At 40.3% G+C, this 12,483-nt stretch overlaps 1 protein-coding gene across 10 annotated transcripts in view; it reads left to right on the top strand.

The window, feature by feature from the left end:
* LOC139445009 (membrane-associated guanylate kinase, WW and PDZ domain-containing protein 1-like) overlaps positions 1-12,483 on the top strand; it is a 158,212-nt gene that overhangs the window by 37,045 nt on the left and 108,684 nt on the right. For all 10 annotated transcript variants that reach the window (XM_071226062.1, XM_071226060.1, XM_071226065.1 and 7 more), the window contains exon 4: positions 2,209-2,497. In XM_071226062.1, coding sequence (XP_071082163.1) covers positions 2,209-2,497 — 289 coding nt within the window. The remainder of the gene's footprint in view (positions 1-2,208; positions 2,498-12,483) is intronic.

Genomic DNA, 12,483 nt, shown 5'->3' with positions numbered 1-12,483 from the left:
TCGATTCCCCACATTGGTACAAAACCATACTCACTCACTCATGATGACATGCTAATATTTTACTGAAAGGTTTTGAAAATTAGACCAAACTCACTCATTCATTCGTACATTGGGGCAGGTGGCCCAGTTTCGTCCCTGATCCCTGTCAGGAACTGTTATTTGTGGGTTTGAATCCCAGATGTCCTTTTTATTTAAATATTAAGTCTGTCAGCATCCTTTTCAATGGTTTGATCAAAATAGTATCTGAGTTTTGTAATCTGTTTCTGATTTCGTCCCACTTTAGGCTGTTACACAAATACCTGACACACACTCACTCACTCACTCGCCAATATGCTTATTCACACATGCTTTTTTCTTTGTTGAACACCTGTGAAGATCCGGGGTAGAATAGGTCTTCAGCAACTCATGCTTGTCGGGAATGCAGGCCAGCATGATGTAACGGGAATGTTGCTGAATGTGGCATTAAACAACAAACAACACTTTGTTGAATATGACATGTGTGGGTTCAAGGTTTGAAATGTCTTTGCATCATGTGTATGGTTAAACTGTATGAAAGTGATTACGGGTACTTGAATTACATTATGCTTCATGAAACAAATCTTGATTCAGAAACTGAAAAGGAGATCATCAATCTGAATGAATCAGGACACCAACTTTCTACAGTATTACTGCTTATTATCTAGTTGAATTAGGCTAAAAAAATAATAGTCTTTGTTCTCAGGCACTGCCCACTTCATCATAAAGTCTGTCGCATGGTTCGTTTTTATTTCCATAAAAATAAAAAATTCAAATCCTTAATTCAAACCCCCTTCTTAAACACAAAGCATTCCACTATTGCGTGCAGATACTTCCCTTTACAAGCTAACTGCTTAACTTCGGATCTTGTGTTGGCATATATTGGCGGCAATAGGAGTTTGTATGCTTGTTTATGTAGGGAGGCCCTTTCCCAGGTTTATGGTACACAACTGTTTATTTGGTTACATACTTGTTCGAACAAGCCAGGGAAAAAATAATACCACTGCCCGCCTGCACAATATTTTCAAAAGACTGCCCGAGAACCAATTCTATTATTTTTTTAAGCCTTAATTCTGAAAGGCACACCTAAACGCCTTTTAAGAGTACATTTCCAAACATGTCGCTTTTTTGGTGGTTCTCTTTAAATTGAATTTAGGGTTTGTCTTCATTGGAAGGTATTTTATGTGTGGTTCATGTTGGGCTATTTATGTCTTAAGGAGTTGTCTCCCTTGAATTACGCAAGCTGTATTCTGGTAACATGGACTGCAAGGTAAAGAAATGACAAGGAATCATGTTTCTCCTTCTGACATGTTTAGAATGTTACGCTTTGATGTAAAACACTAAACAAGCAGAAAAACAGTCTGCTTGTATGGTATGTTTGTGGTATTGTCTTTCCAAGTACATCTTTATAACACATGTTGGAAAATGTGCTGATTAACTCAAGAGTCCTAGCTGGTCTTGTCCCAATTTAATCAAGATTGCTGTTAAACTCAGAAATACTTAGATATATGTGGCAGAGTTTGCAGTGTTGGTAATATAAAACACTGACAGAATGTGTGCTCCGTGTGATGAAATCCATTTTATGTCCCGTATCTCTCTTTCTGGCATGTTACTAACCTTGCTCCAAGGCTGTACTGAAAGAAAAGTCCATGGATGTGTAGTAATTCTATCCTCCTAATATGCAAGTCTAGACGCCACTCTCTTATTGGGACAACATGTTCTTATTATTTACATAATCTAGAAATTATGATTTAAATTAATAATTATTGCCTTAGAGACTTGTGCAAGTCTAGCGTATTGCATAAACACATTGTTGCTGTGAAGCTTGAAGTCACAAGTATGTAAACATGTGGATGATGAAAGCTTATTTTTATGGTCATCTTGTTAATAACCTTGGAATAAGACAATCTGAGTTCTTCCCACATTGTTATTTATCACAAGCAAGGGGAATAACTCTTCCTTCCTTGTGTCTCCCTAAAGGCTCCTCAGCTTCAGGTGAGGTGCTTCATGCCAACACAGCCAAAGCATGGCTCACAAAATAATCTGCAAATGACTCACTGTCAGTGAATGCACAGGGTAGTTTTCAGTCCCCAAATAATTTGTGACATACATATGATATTGTGTTGTTGAGTTTTTCATGTACCCTTCTTTTAAGTATTTTGCCAGATAGTTCCTACTGAAGTATTTTTGCAGGTAATCACTATGGCACCCCCAAACCTCCCCGAGAACCGACCGGGCCAGTCCGTCGCTCCAATTCCACAGCTCAACTACCAAGCTCTCATCCCTTTAGTGAAGGTAGACGGAAAAGAACTAAAAGTACAAACGAGGGTGGCCCCTCACCTGTCCCCTCTAACGAGGACTTGCCCCCACCGATGAGTCGTAAGAAGTCCCTGGAACGTGCTCACAGTGCCTCCAATCTGGGGCCACTCCCGTCCAACTGGGAAGTTGCCTTCACAGAAGATGGACAGGCTTATTATATCGAGTGAGTACAGTTGCTATCATGATAGATGATTGTAGATGACGAGGAGCATGGTGGTGGTGGTGATGATGATGATGATGATGATGATGATGATGAATAGGCTTAATAATTACTATTAACCCATGCTTGCCATAAGAGGCGAATATTTTTGTTGTAAAGAGACAACTAATTGGATCGGTTGGACAGGCTCGCTGACTTGGTTGATGCATGTCATCGTATCCCAATTGCGTGGATTGATGCTCATGATGTCAATCACTGGATTGTCTGTTCCAGACTCTTATGTACAGATCGCTGTCATATAGCTGGAATATTGCTGAGTGCGGCATTAAACAACAAACAGACAATAATTACTATATTGAGTGAGTACAGGTTTTTTAGCAGTTGTGAAACGGATTCCATAATATTTACAACATCCAGTTACAATATTACAGTAGGCACAACAAAGTGATAGAGAGGCTAAATAAAATATTAACGATTAGGTGTATTTACGTTATTCAAAGTTTGTTTTTCAGATGATGGTGGTGATGGTGATAATGGTTATGATTACAAATCTTCCTAAAATATCAAATAAGTTTATCACTAACTTGTCAAACTTTGAAGAAGGTTTAATAAAAGCACCATTTTGTGCTTTTTCAAACTTGGACAATATATGAAATTATTTTAATCTTTTAGAGATCATTATGAAGGGCAGCCTTGGTCTAATGGTTAAAATTTCACCCGTGTCTTAGTGAGATTTTCACTTATTTCAGCCATACCCTCATCACTTGTGTTTTACCATGGCATAATTCCCAAACTTGCAAGTGATTGAAAGAAAGTACGCCAAACTGGGCCCGTATCAAACCTCATCCTCTGGTGTTGAGTACACTACAGTAAAAAGCCCCTTATATATACCGGCACAATTTTGTACTGAGTGTCCAAGCTTAACCACCGAAGAGTGTCCGAGCTTAAGCACCATACGTCAATGTTTTGTAAGGAAACAAGTCAGCAGTGTTAAACTGATTCCAGAATCCTACCTAGTTAGCCTACTTGTGTCAAGATGGTATCAAGCTGGCCCCATTATCTCCCTTTGTTCTTTATGTCTGTGAAGGAAAGCAAGCACCTGCTTGTGTTTTGGTGCTGGTATATACTTGAAATCCCTGTGATATGATGTTGTTAGCTTCATAAGACAAACTGCACTTGGAGGCCAGGAGTGAAACCATCCAGCATAGCACTGACTTGACCTGCACTAGTGGCAGGGAATAAGCCTAGGAGATATTTAGAGGGTAAACTAGAAGCTAGGGGATTATCAGTCCCAAGCTTCCGTGAAGATCCGGGTTAGAATTGGTCTTCAGCAACCCATGCTTGTCACAAGATGCCGCTTAAGGGATCGGGTGGATAGGCTCGCTGACGTGGTCATTGTATCCCAATTGTGTAGACTGATGCTCATGATACCAATCACTGGATTGTCTGGTCCAGGCAGTAGTGTTTATAGCCATCATGTTGCTGGAATATTGCTGAATTCGCCATTAAACAGTCAAATCTTATCAAAGTGAATTAGTTGTGTAAGTTCCAAGGGACAGATGATCTTGCGAGTTGGTTATTTTTATTACTACCCATAGTCTTTTTTTCTGAGAAAGTGAGTTTCCTAAGAATATTTTAAGGGAAGACATCAGCAGTTAATCCTACAAGATTATCTGTAACATCACACACAAAATAGTCTTCAATTAATTGCGACAATGAGTTCATAAGCTCGGTGAGAATTACTGAGAATATTTTCACCATAATTTTGCCCTTTTTGGTAATATGTGTTCATATCATATGGGCAGTATAAGATTTGAAATCAATTTCATAAAAAGTGTGAGTGAGTTTGGTTTTATGCTGCTTTTAGCAATATTCCAGCAATATCATGGCGGAGACAGAGGAAATGGGCTTCACACATTGTACCCATGTGGGGAATCAAACCCGGTTTGATGCGTGAACCTTTTCACCGCTAGGCTACCCCTTGCTCCTTTCATAAAAGAACCAAATATGGTATGGATAATAGATTTTGGCCAATAACAAAAACATCAGCTATTTCTACTTTTTGTAGGTTCTCAATACTCAAAAAACTGACATATGTTAGTTTTGCAAAATAATGATAATGTGAAATTTATGATTGTGTTGATAAATTTTATGTGTTTCAAGTAAATCAGTGTAACATCCTTTTAGGTCTTTCTAGTAACTGCAGTATTGTCTAGGACCTGTCTGGAGACATACCGACAAGGATATTATTGACGTCTGTGGTGACATCCCCCCCAACTTTATGGACTTTGTCCCGATGATGGAAGAACGTAGTTTATACAAGTCTGCCACATATCAACAATGTTGAAACAATACTATGTGTGTTGCTTCAGTAGAATCAGACTGTTAATTTGTTTGATTTTTTTTTGATCTGACACAACGGATAACTGTCGCTAAGTAGATTAACCTGTTCTAATTGATCAGCTACTTCTCTTGTGGTAAGCAATACTAAGCATAAATGTATAACTCTTCTCTCATATCATGCCATGAGGATTGTTTCAATTTTTTAAATCTTTTGCTGTGTTTTATAGTGATTGGGTGTGAAACAGGCCTTTTGAAATCTGTATTACAAATCTCCACCGTGGCTCAGATGGGAAAGTGGCAACGTTATTGCCTGGCTCGACAAAACTTCTTTCAAATTTGGTTTCATTCATTTGAGAGTTACTTCCCTTTCCGTCAGTTCAATGCCCAATGAAATACTTTTCATGTTATTTGCTATTCCCAGTGTCAGGACCTGCTCTATTCCCCCATGCTACAGAGGGGTAGATACTGTAAATCCTTGAATAAATGGCCAGCATTTATTTATTTTGGAAGGTCCCAAGACCCAGCGTTTATTCAAGGATTTACAGCATCTACAGCGCTTATTTTTTGCAGAAGGGGATATTTTTCAGCATGTTTTTTCTCACATTCTGTGCCTGAAACTGATGCAGTGTATGGTATGGGTCCTCACAGACATGAAATAGAAGGATTCACAGTATATTTCCTCTCCGCAATATCAGTGTAGCATGCAGACAGAAAGACTAAAATTCAACCTAGCGTTTAATCAAGACAGGCATTTATTCAATGTAGAGGGTCCTCGGTCCCTGTGTTTATTCAAGGCAGAGGGTCCTAAGGTAGAGGATCCTTGGTGCCTGTGTTTATTTCAAGGCAGAGGATCCTTGGTGCCTGTGTTTATTCAAGGCAGAGGATCCTTGGTCCCTCTGTTTATTCAAGGCAGAGGATCCTTGGTGCCTGTGTTTATTCAAGGTAGAAGGTCCTTGGTGCCTGTGTTTATTCAAGGTAGAGGGTCCTTGGTCCCTCTGTTTATTCAAGGCAGAGGATCCTTGGTGCCTGTGTTTATTCAAGGCAGAGGATCCTTGGTGCCTGTGTTTATTCAAGGTAGAGGATCCTTGGTACCTGTGTTTGTTCAAGGCAGAGGATCCTTGGTGCCTGTGTTTATTCAAGGTAGAGGGTCCTTGGTCCCTCTGTTTATTCAAGGCAGAGGATCCTTGGTGCCTGTGTTTATTCAAGGCAGAGGATTCTTGGTCCCTCTGTTTATTCAAGGCAGAGGATCCTTGGTGCCTGTGTTTATTCAAGGCAGAAGGTCCTTGGTGCCTGTGTTTATTCAAGGTAGAGGATCCTTGGTACCTGTGTTTATTCAAGGCAGAGGATCCTTGGTGCCTGTGTTTATTCAAGGCAGAAGATCCTTGGTGCCTGTGTTTATTCAAGGTAGAGGATCCTTGGTCCCTGTGTTTATTCAAGGTAGAGGGTCCTTGGTGCCTGTGTTTATTCAAGGTAGAGGGTCCTTGGTCCCTCTGTTTATTCAAGGCAGAGGATCCTTGGTGCCTGTGTTTATTCAAGGCAGAAGATCCTTGGTCCCTCTGTTTATTCAAGGTAGAAGGTCCTTGGTCCATGTGTTTATTCAAGGTAGAGGTTCCTTGGTCCCTCTGTTTATACAAGGTAGAGGGTCCTTGGTCCAGGTGTCCATTCAAGGCAGCTGGTGTTTATTCAATGATTTAGGTATGAAACATCTTGCAGAACATATCCTGGCTCTTTCCCACTTGCCCATCTTGCTGAAGGGATCAACAGTTATCAGCATTGATCAGTGATTGTGCATGGCAGGATGACCAGGCAAGCTGTGGGATTAGGCCACTGATTAAGGCCACACACTTTGTATTTTCGTTTCACAGGCCCACCGCCACAACTAGGGCTGGTACGGGTAACTCAGGTACCTAGGTCGGGTGGGTACTGAGTAGGACCCGGGTACCCACAGGTCTACCCGGACCCATGGTTAGTCACATGATATATTGTTTAATGAAAAAAATTATCAAGAACTCTATGGTTACACTACAAGTCACTAATGTTCGCATTTCCTTCTGACTATGCACCAATTCCGTCTGATTTTTCATATTGTTGAGTAAAGATATAACTTAATTCGGCTTCAGTGTATGAATGACCAGATTGTTTAATACATGTATCTAAATACATTTGCCAGGGCTATGCTAAAAATGTTCCCAATCGGACATGTTGAGGCCTCTCCTGAGACCAACAGTGGGTACCCATGTAGGTTTGGGTAATAGAGGGGTGGGTACCCAGGTAGTAAATTTGGACTCGTCCCAGCCCTAGCCACAACTGAAAAGCAGCTGGATAAGACATAAATTAAACAGTAAAATATCTATTTTTATTTTGTCTCCCACTAGTAATATAGACCCTCTTATATAATATAAAATGTTATATATAAATTCCATGTCTGCACCACTATCAGTGATTCAAGACGCCAGTTGCAGTTTTAACTCCACGGCAAAAATGTCAATCAATCAATCAATCAATCAATGATAAACATAGCTTTTTATTTTGTTCCGACCGACCTTGTGTGGAAAGGCTTGAATTGATCAGTAAAACATAAAATGAAAACGTGTGGCCTAATGGTCAGCATGGGTTCACGTTTATCTCATCAGATGTGTCACAAAATATGATTTATGATCACTATTCATGTACTGAGAACATAATTACTGATTTTGCCCAAAGAAATGACAGTCAAAAGGATTCAAGTGAAAGGATTAGATGAGAGCTGGTCATGTTAAACACATGGTGAACACATTTAACGTCAAAAGTTATAGAACAGAGTGGAAACTAATCTGTCTTCTTATATACTTCTTGTACTCATTATATATGGTCCACTCTACTATTCATTGGTTATAAGATATAGGAGCACCTTTTGTGAGTGAGTGAGTGGGTGGATGGGTGGGTGGTTGGGTGACACTGTTTGAGTGAGGTTTTAAGGTGCTTTTAGCAAAATTCCAACAATATCTGGGCAGGGGACATCAGAAATGGTCTTCACACATTGTTCCCATGTGGGGAATCAAACCCGTGCCACAGCGTTACGAGCGAATGCTTTATCTACTAGACTTTGTTCTTGGGGGATGATCACACCTAAGTGTTTTGTAACTGTAAGCAATAAGACCCCCATTTGTACCTGTGATGTGAAGATGAGTAATGGGATGCTGTACCTCACAAAGGCTACAGAAACACTAAAAATAGACAACAACAGAACTCCGACACTCTTGTTGTTAGTCATTCCCTGCTAAAACGGTTGTGATCTGTCGTGTGATAATAAACACTAGAGGCTAAGATTGGATTGATATTCTTTGTTACACATGCCATAATACATTATCTGGCCATTGTTCATGTCCGGGATCATCATGATTGCATGTTCTGGACCAGTTCTCTATGCTGGGGGTTAAATCATATCTGGATGATATTGTGTGCTATTGATTGAATATTTGGCAAGTCGTCCTTTTGAATGTTATTTTCAGAAATATGTATCATATTTCTGTGTAATGACTAACCATGTTGATTGGTCACAATTTTACCCAAATTGCTTCGTAAGCAACAATTACCATTAGTACTAATAGGTTCTGTCGGAGACGTAGTGGGTAATTGCTGATAACACATTGCAACAGCAGGCCTAGAAGTGCCACACATAACAGCAATTATCAAAGAATGGACTGTAACAGTCATTGCAAGTTGAGACTGTGAAACCCAAATTCAGACAAATGACAATTTTTTATTGAGCAACACAATAAGTGGAAATTCTTTGACAGTATAGGTCCTTAATAAACCATGCTTGTCTTAAAAGCTTAGGATTGCCTCCATGGTCTAATGGTTAAGAGTGTCGCCCACACAGCAGAAGGTTGGTAGTTCTATCCCCGGCCATATCATACCAGTAGATGTTAAAAGATGGTACTTGCTGTTACCATGGCTGGAGCTGGGCATTAAGGGCCTAAGCAAGGGCTGGTCGGCTGGGAGTCATTATATAAGTGTTTGAGTGGGTTGTTCATGTTTAACTGCGGTATGGTATCTCCGTATGTGTGTCATTGTACCCTGGAGGCATGGGTCTATGCTCATGCTATCAACCACTGGTTCACCGGTACTTGGTTACTTACAGGCGCTCCTGTAGCTGCTATTATGCTTGAATGCAGAGGTGAACTAGCTCACTCAATGATTTTAGCAAGACATGGCTTGTTATAGTCATTAAGATTTCGTAACTTTTAAAGTGTTTGTCTTTTTTCAGCTTGATTTGTTTGTTTGTTTGTTGTTTAACGCTGCACTCAGCAATATTACAGCTTTATGACGGCGATCCGGAAATAATCTACTCTGGACCAGACAATCAAGTGATTGACATGATGAGCATCGATCCACACAATTGGGATAGGATGACATGTATCAACCAAGTCAGCAAGCCTATTTTATCCACCCAATCATTTTAGCAGCCTCTTGTGACAAGCATGGGTTGCTGAAGGCCTATTCTACCCCAGAATATTCACGGGTCTTTTTCAGCTTGAGCTGTAATAACTATGCTAACATATTAGCTGTAGGTGATGTTTGATTGGACAATGCAATCTGTTGCTTTTCAACAAGCGTGCTGGTTAAAGTGTTCGCTTGTCATGCCGAAGACCTGGGTTCGATTCCCCCCACTGTGATATTGCTGGAATATTGCTAAAAGCCGTGTAAAACCATACTCACCCACTCACTAAAATCTACTTCGAACCAAGTTTGGGTTGGTAGACATTTTTATGAACAGACATGGGGATGAAGTCATTGTATCAGGACTGCCACATAATTCCATCCTCATCTAGGAAGAGCAAGTTATCATCCTTCTCTTTGAAGCATGAAACTTACACCTACAGTCCATGTTTTTGATCAGGGAATAGGAAGCCAGATGACATCTTAGTGGGGCTTTTGATATGGAACATGTTCAGTTTCTGTGTTCCACCATGATGTGGAGACATGGGTTGTTTGTTGCAGCAGTGCTGCAGTTTATTTGTTACACAAACATAGATTGTTGATGGAGACACTTAGACATACCCTCACTCCTACAAGATACATTTGTGCTGAGCTTTAATTGCTGGTTCTCATGGGTATTTTTTTTCGGACAATTGAAGAAAAATACAATTTTTAAATCTGGTTTGCACATGCCTAAAAAATTAGAAAAATGTTTGAGAAAATTAAGACATGATTAGATTTCTTTCTGTCTAAAAGAACCATATGCGGGATATTGAGTTGTGTTTTTGAAAATTGTAATAATTACATTCAGTTTTATATTTTTTCTTCATAATATAATGAAAACAGACAGTAAATAATGAGATAATTATTGACATGTCCCCCAGAGACAGTGCAGAGAGCTCCGTACAGGTGTGGGGCCATGTGCCAAACATTAGGATGATTTCATCACCATGCAATGCACTGTTGGAGAGCTAATCCCTGCAGTGTATACTGCATCACATTGCACGCCTGGATTTAGCAGTGCAGTGCACTGTGGGATGCAGACTCAACACAGCCAATCGGTGCACATTTCATAAAGCATAGACGTGAGATAAGCTCTGTATTACCTTTGTGGTTTTGATTTGTCTGTTTTTCGCATCTGTTAAGACGGACTTGCTGTATGGGTGGGAAGCAAATCCTGGCCACCTCCATGAATAAATAAAATATAGCTCAATATACAAATAAGCATGGAGACATGGGGATGTATGAAAGATTAAACAATAAATAAAACTGTAAATGTTATTTGCATAAAAAACAATTGCTGAAAGTTGCTCAGTAAATTATGAGCATAATGATTCACTCATTAGTATTTCATAAATATGTTTTGACTGATGTTTTATTGGGGCGGTCGGATAAACTAGTGGTTAAAGCGTTCGCTCGTCACGCCGAAGACCTGGGTTCGATTCCCGACATGGGTACAATGTGTGAAGCCCATTTCTGGTGTCCCTCGCCGTGATATTGCTGGAATATTGCTAAAAGCGGCGTAAAACCTCACTCACTCACTCACTCACTCACTCACTCACTCACTCACTCACTCACTCACTCACTCACTGTTTTATTTATCTTGTTATTTGGTAATAAAATGCTAGTGTCCTTAATTACACTTAAAATCAGAAATGATGTTACGTTTTTGAAATAGTTTAAGCTGAAAATAATAAGCATGAAAAATGGAAGGTATGGTTTATTGAATTGAGCTATAGCTTTTGATGTGGTCGGCAGGCGGACATGAATTATGAAGTTAATGATGGGATTCGCCAAAATGTAATGGTTCAATATTACTGGTTAGAAGCAGCAGGGTAGCCTTTGGGTTAGAGTGATAACTCATCAGGAAGCAGCCCCTGATGAAGATTAGATTAACGCAGACCAGGCTCCTTGGTGTAGTGTCTAGTTTTTGTGCAGGTCAAGACATTGTAATTAGTGCCTTTTGAAGTTGAGACACTGTTTCTGTAAAATTAGGGTAATCGTTTATGTTTTGATTGATCAGAACATGAAACTTGAGTTAGAAAGATGAGCAAAGTGTTGCAGTGACCTGCTCCAGATTTGCTGAAAATGCCAGTTGGACGGAGACTAGCTCTTCTGTGAGATTGTAAAAGGCAGGGGGATTCTTGTGTGCCTTTTACCCAGCCCAGGGGTTTTACCAATTGATGACTGCATCCATGGTCGAGTGGATGGAGCATCTGCCCCGAGAACAGAAGGTCAGAGTCCAACCCACGGCCGAGTCATACCAAAAGACGTTAAAAGATTATACATGTTGTTACCTTGTCGGGCACTCAGCATTAAGGGATAAAATAAGGATTGGTCGGTTTGGAGTCGGTTTACTGTGTCTGAGTGGGGTATTCATGTTAAACTGCGGCATGGAACCTCAGTGGGCCAGCACTATAAAACAACATTAGTCTGGACTAATACAAGCAGCACATACACACAAGCATGCATGTTGCTGTGCATTATGCAAGTGCAATAATCTTGAATATGATGCTATCTAAAATCTGCATAATTTTCGTATTAATAACTGAAATGTGTACAAAAAGGTGTCATACAGCCTCACTCATCTGAGTCTGTAATATGGACTTTGTTCAGGTTAAAATAAGAAATACTTGTTCTGTTACGCTGACATAGTGTCACCAAGCAGCAGCATTTGTTTTAAACAATATATATCTTGACACTGTGGGTCAGGATAGTTCAGCGGGCGGTCGGGTAGCCTAGTGGTTAAAGCGTTCGCTCGTCACTCCGAAGACCCGGGTTCGATTCCCAACATGGGTACAATGTGTGAAGCCCATTGCTGGTGTCCCCCGCCGTGATATTGCTTGAATATTGCTAAAAGCTGCGTAAAACCATACTCACTCACTCACTCAGGATAGCTCAGGGAGTTGTAGGGTAGCCAAGTGGTCAGAGCACATGATGATGGTCCAGGTTCAGTTCCACACATGGGTTAAATGTGTGAAGCCCTGTCTGGTGTCCCTCGCCAAAATGTTGCATTGATATTTCTAAAAGATCCTTAGATCCTGTAGATCCTCACTTACTTACTTAGGGTGGTTGGGTAGCCTAGTGGTTAAAGCATTCGCTCGTTACACAGAAGACCCGGGTTCGATTCCCGACATGGGTACAATGTGTGAAGCCCATTTCTAGTGTTACCCGCCGTGATATTG

This window comes from Haliotis cracherodii, unplaced genomic scaffold, assembly GCF_022045235.1.
Source record: "Haliotis cracherodii isolate W230 unplaced genomic scaffold, xgHalCrac1.p SCAF_6, whole genome shotgun sequence".
In the NCBI taxonomy this organism is placed as follows: Eukaryota; Metazoa; Mollusca; class Gastropoda; order Lepetellida; family Haliotidae; genus Haliotis; species Haliotis cracherodii.
Note: the sequence above shows the minus strand (reverse complement) of the source record. Positions and strands in the feature narration are given on the sequence as shown.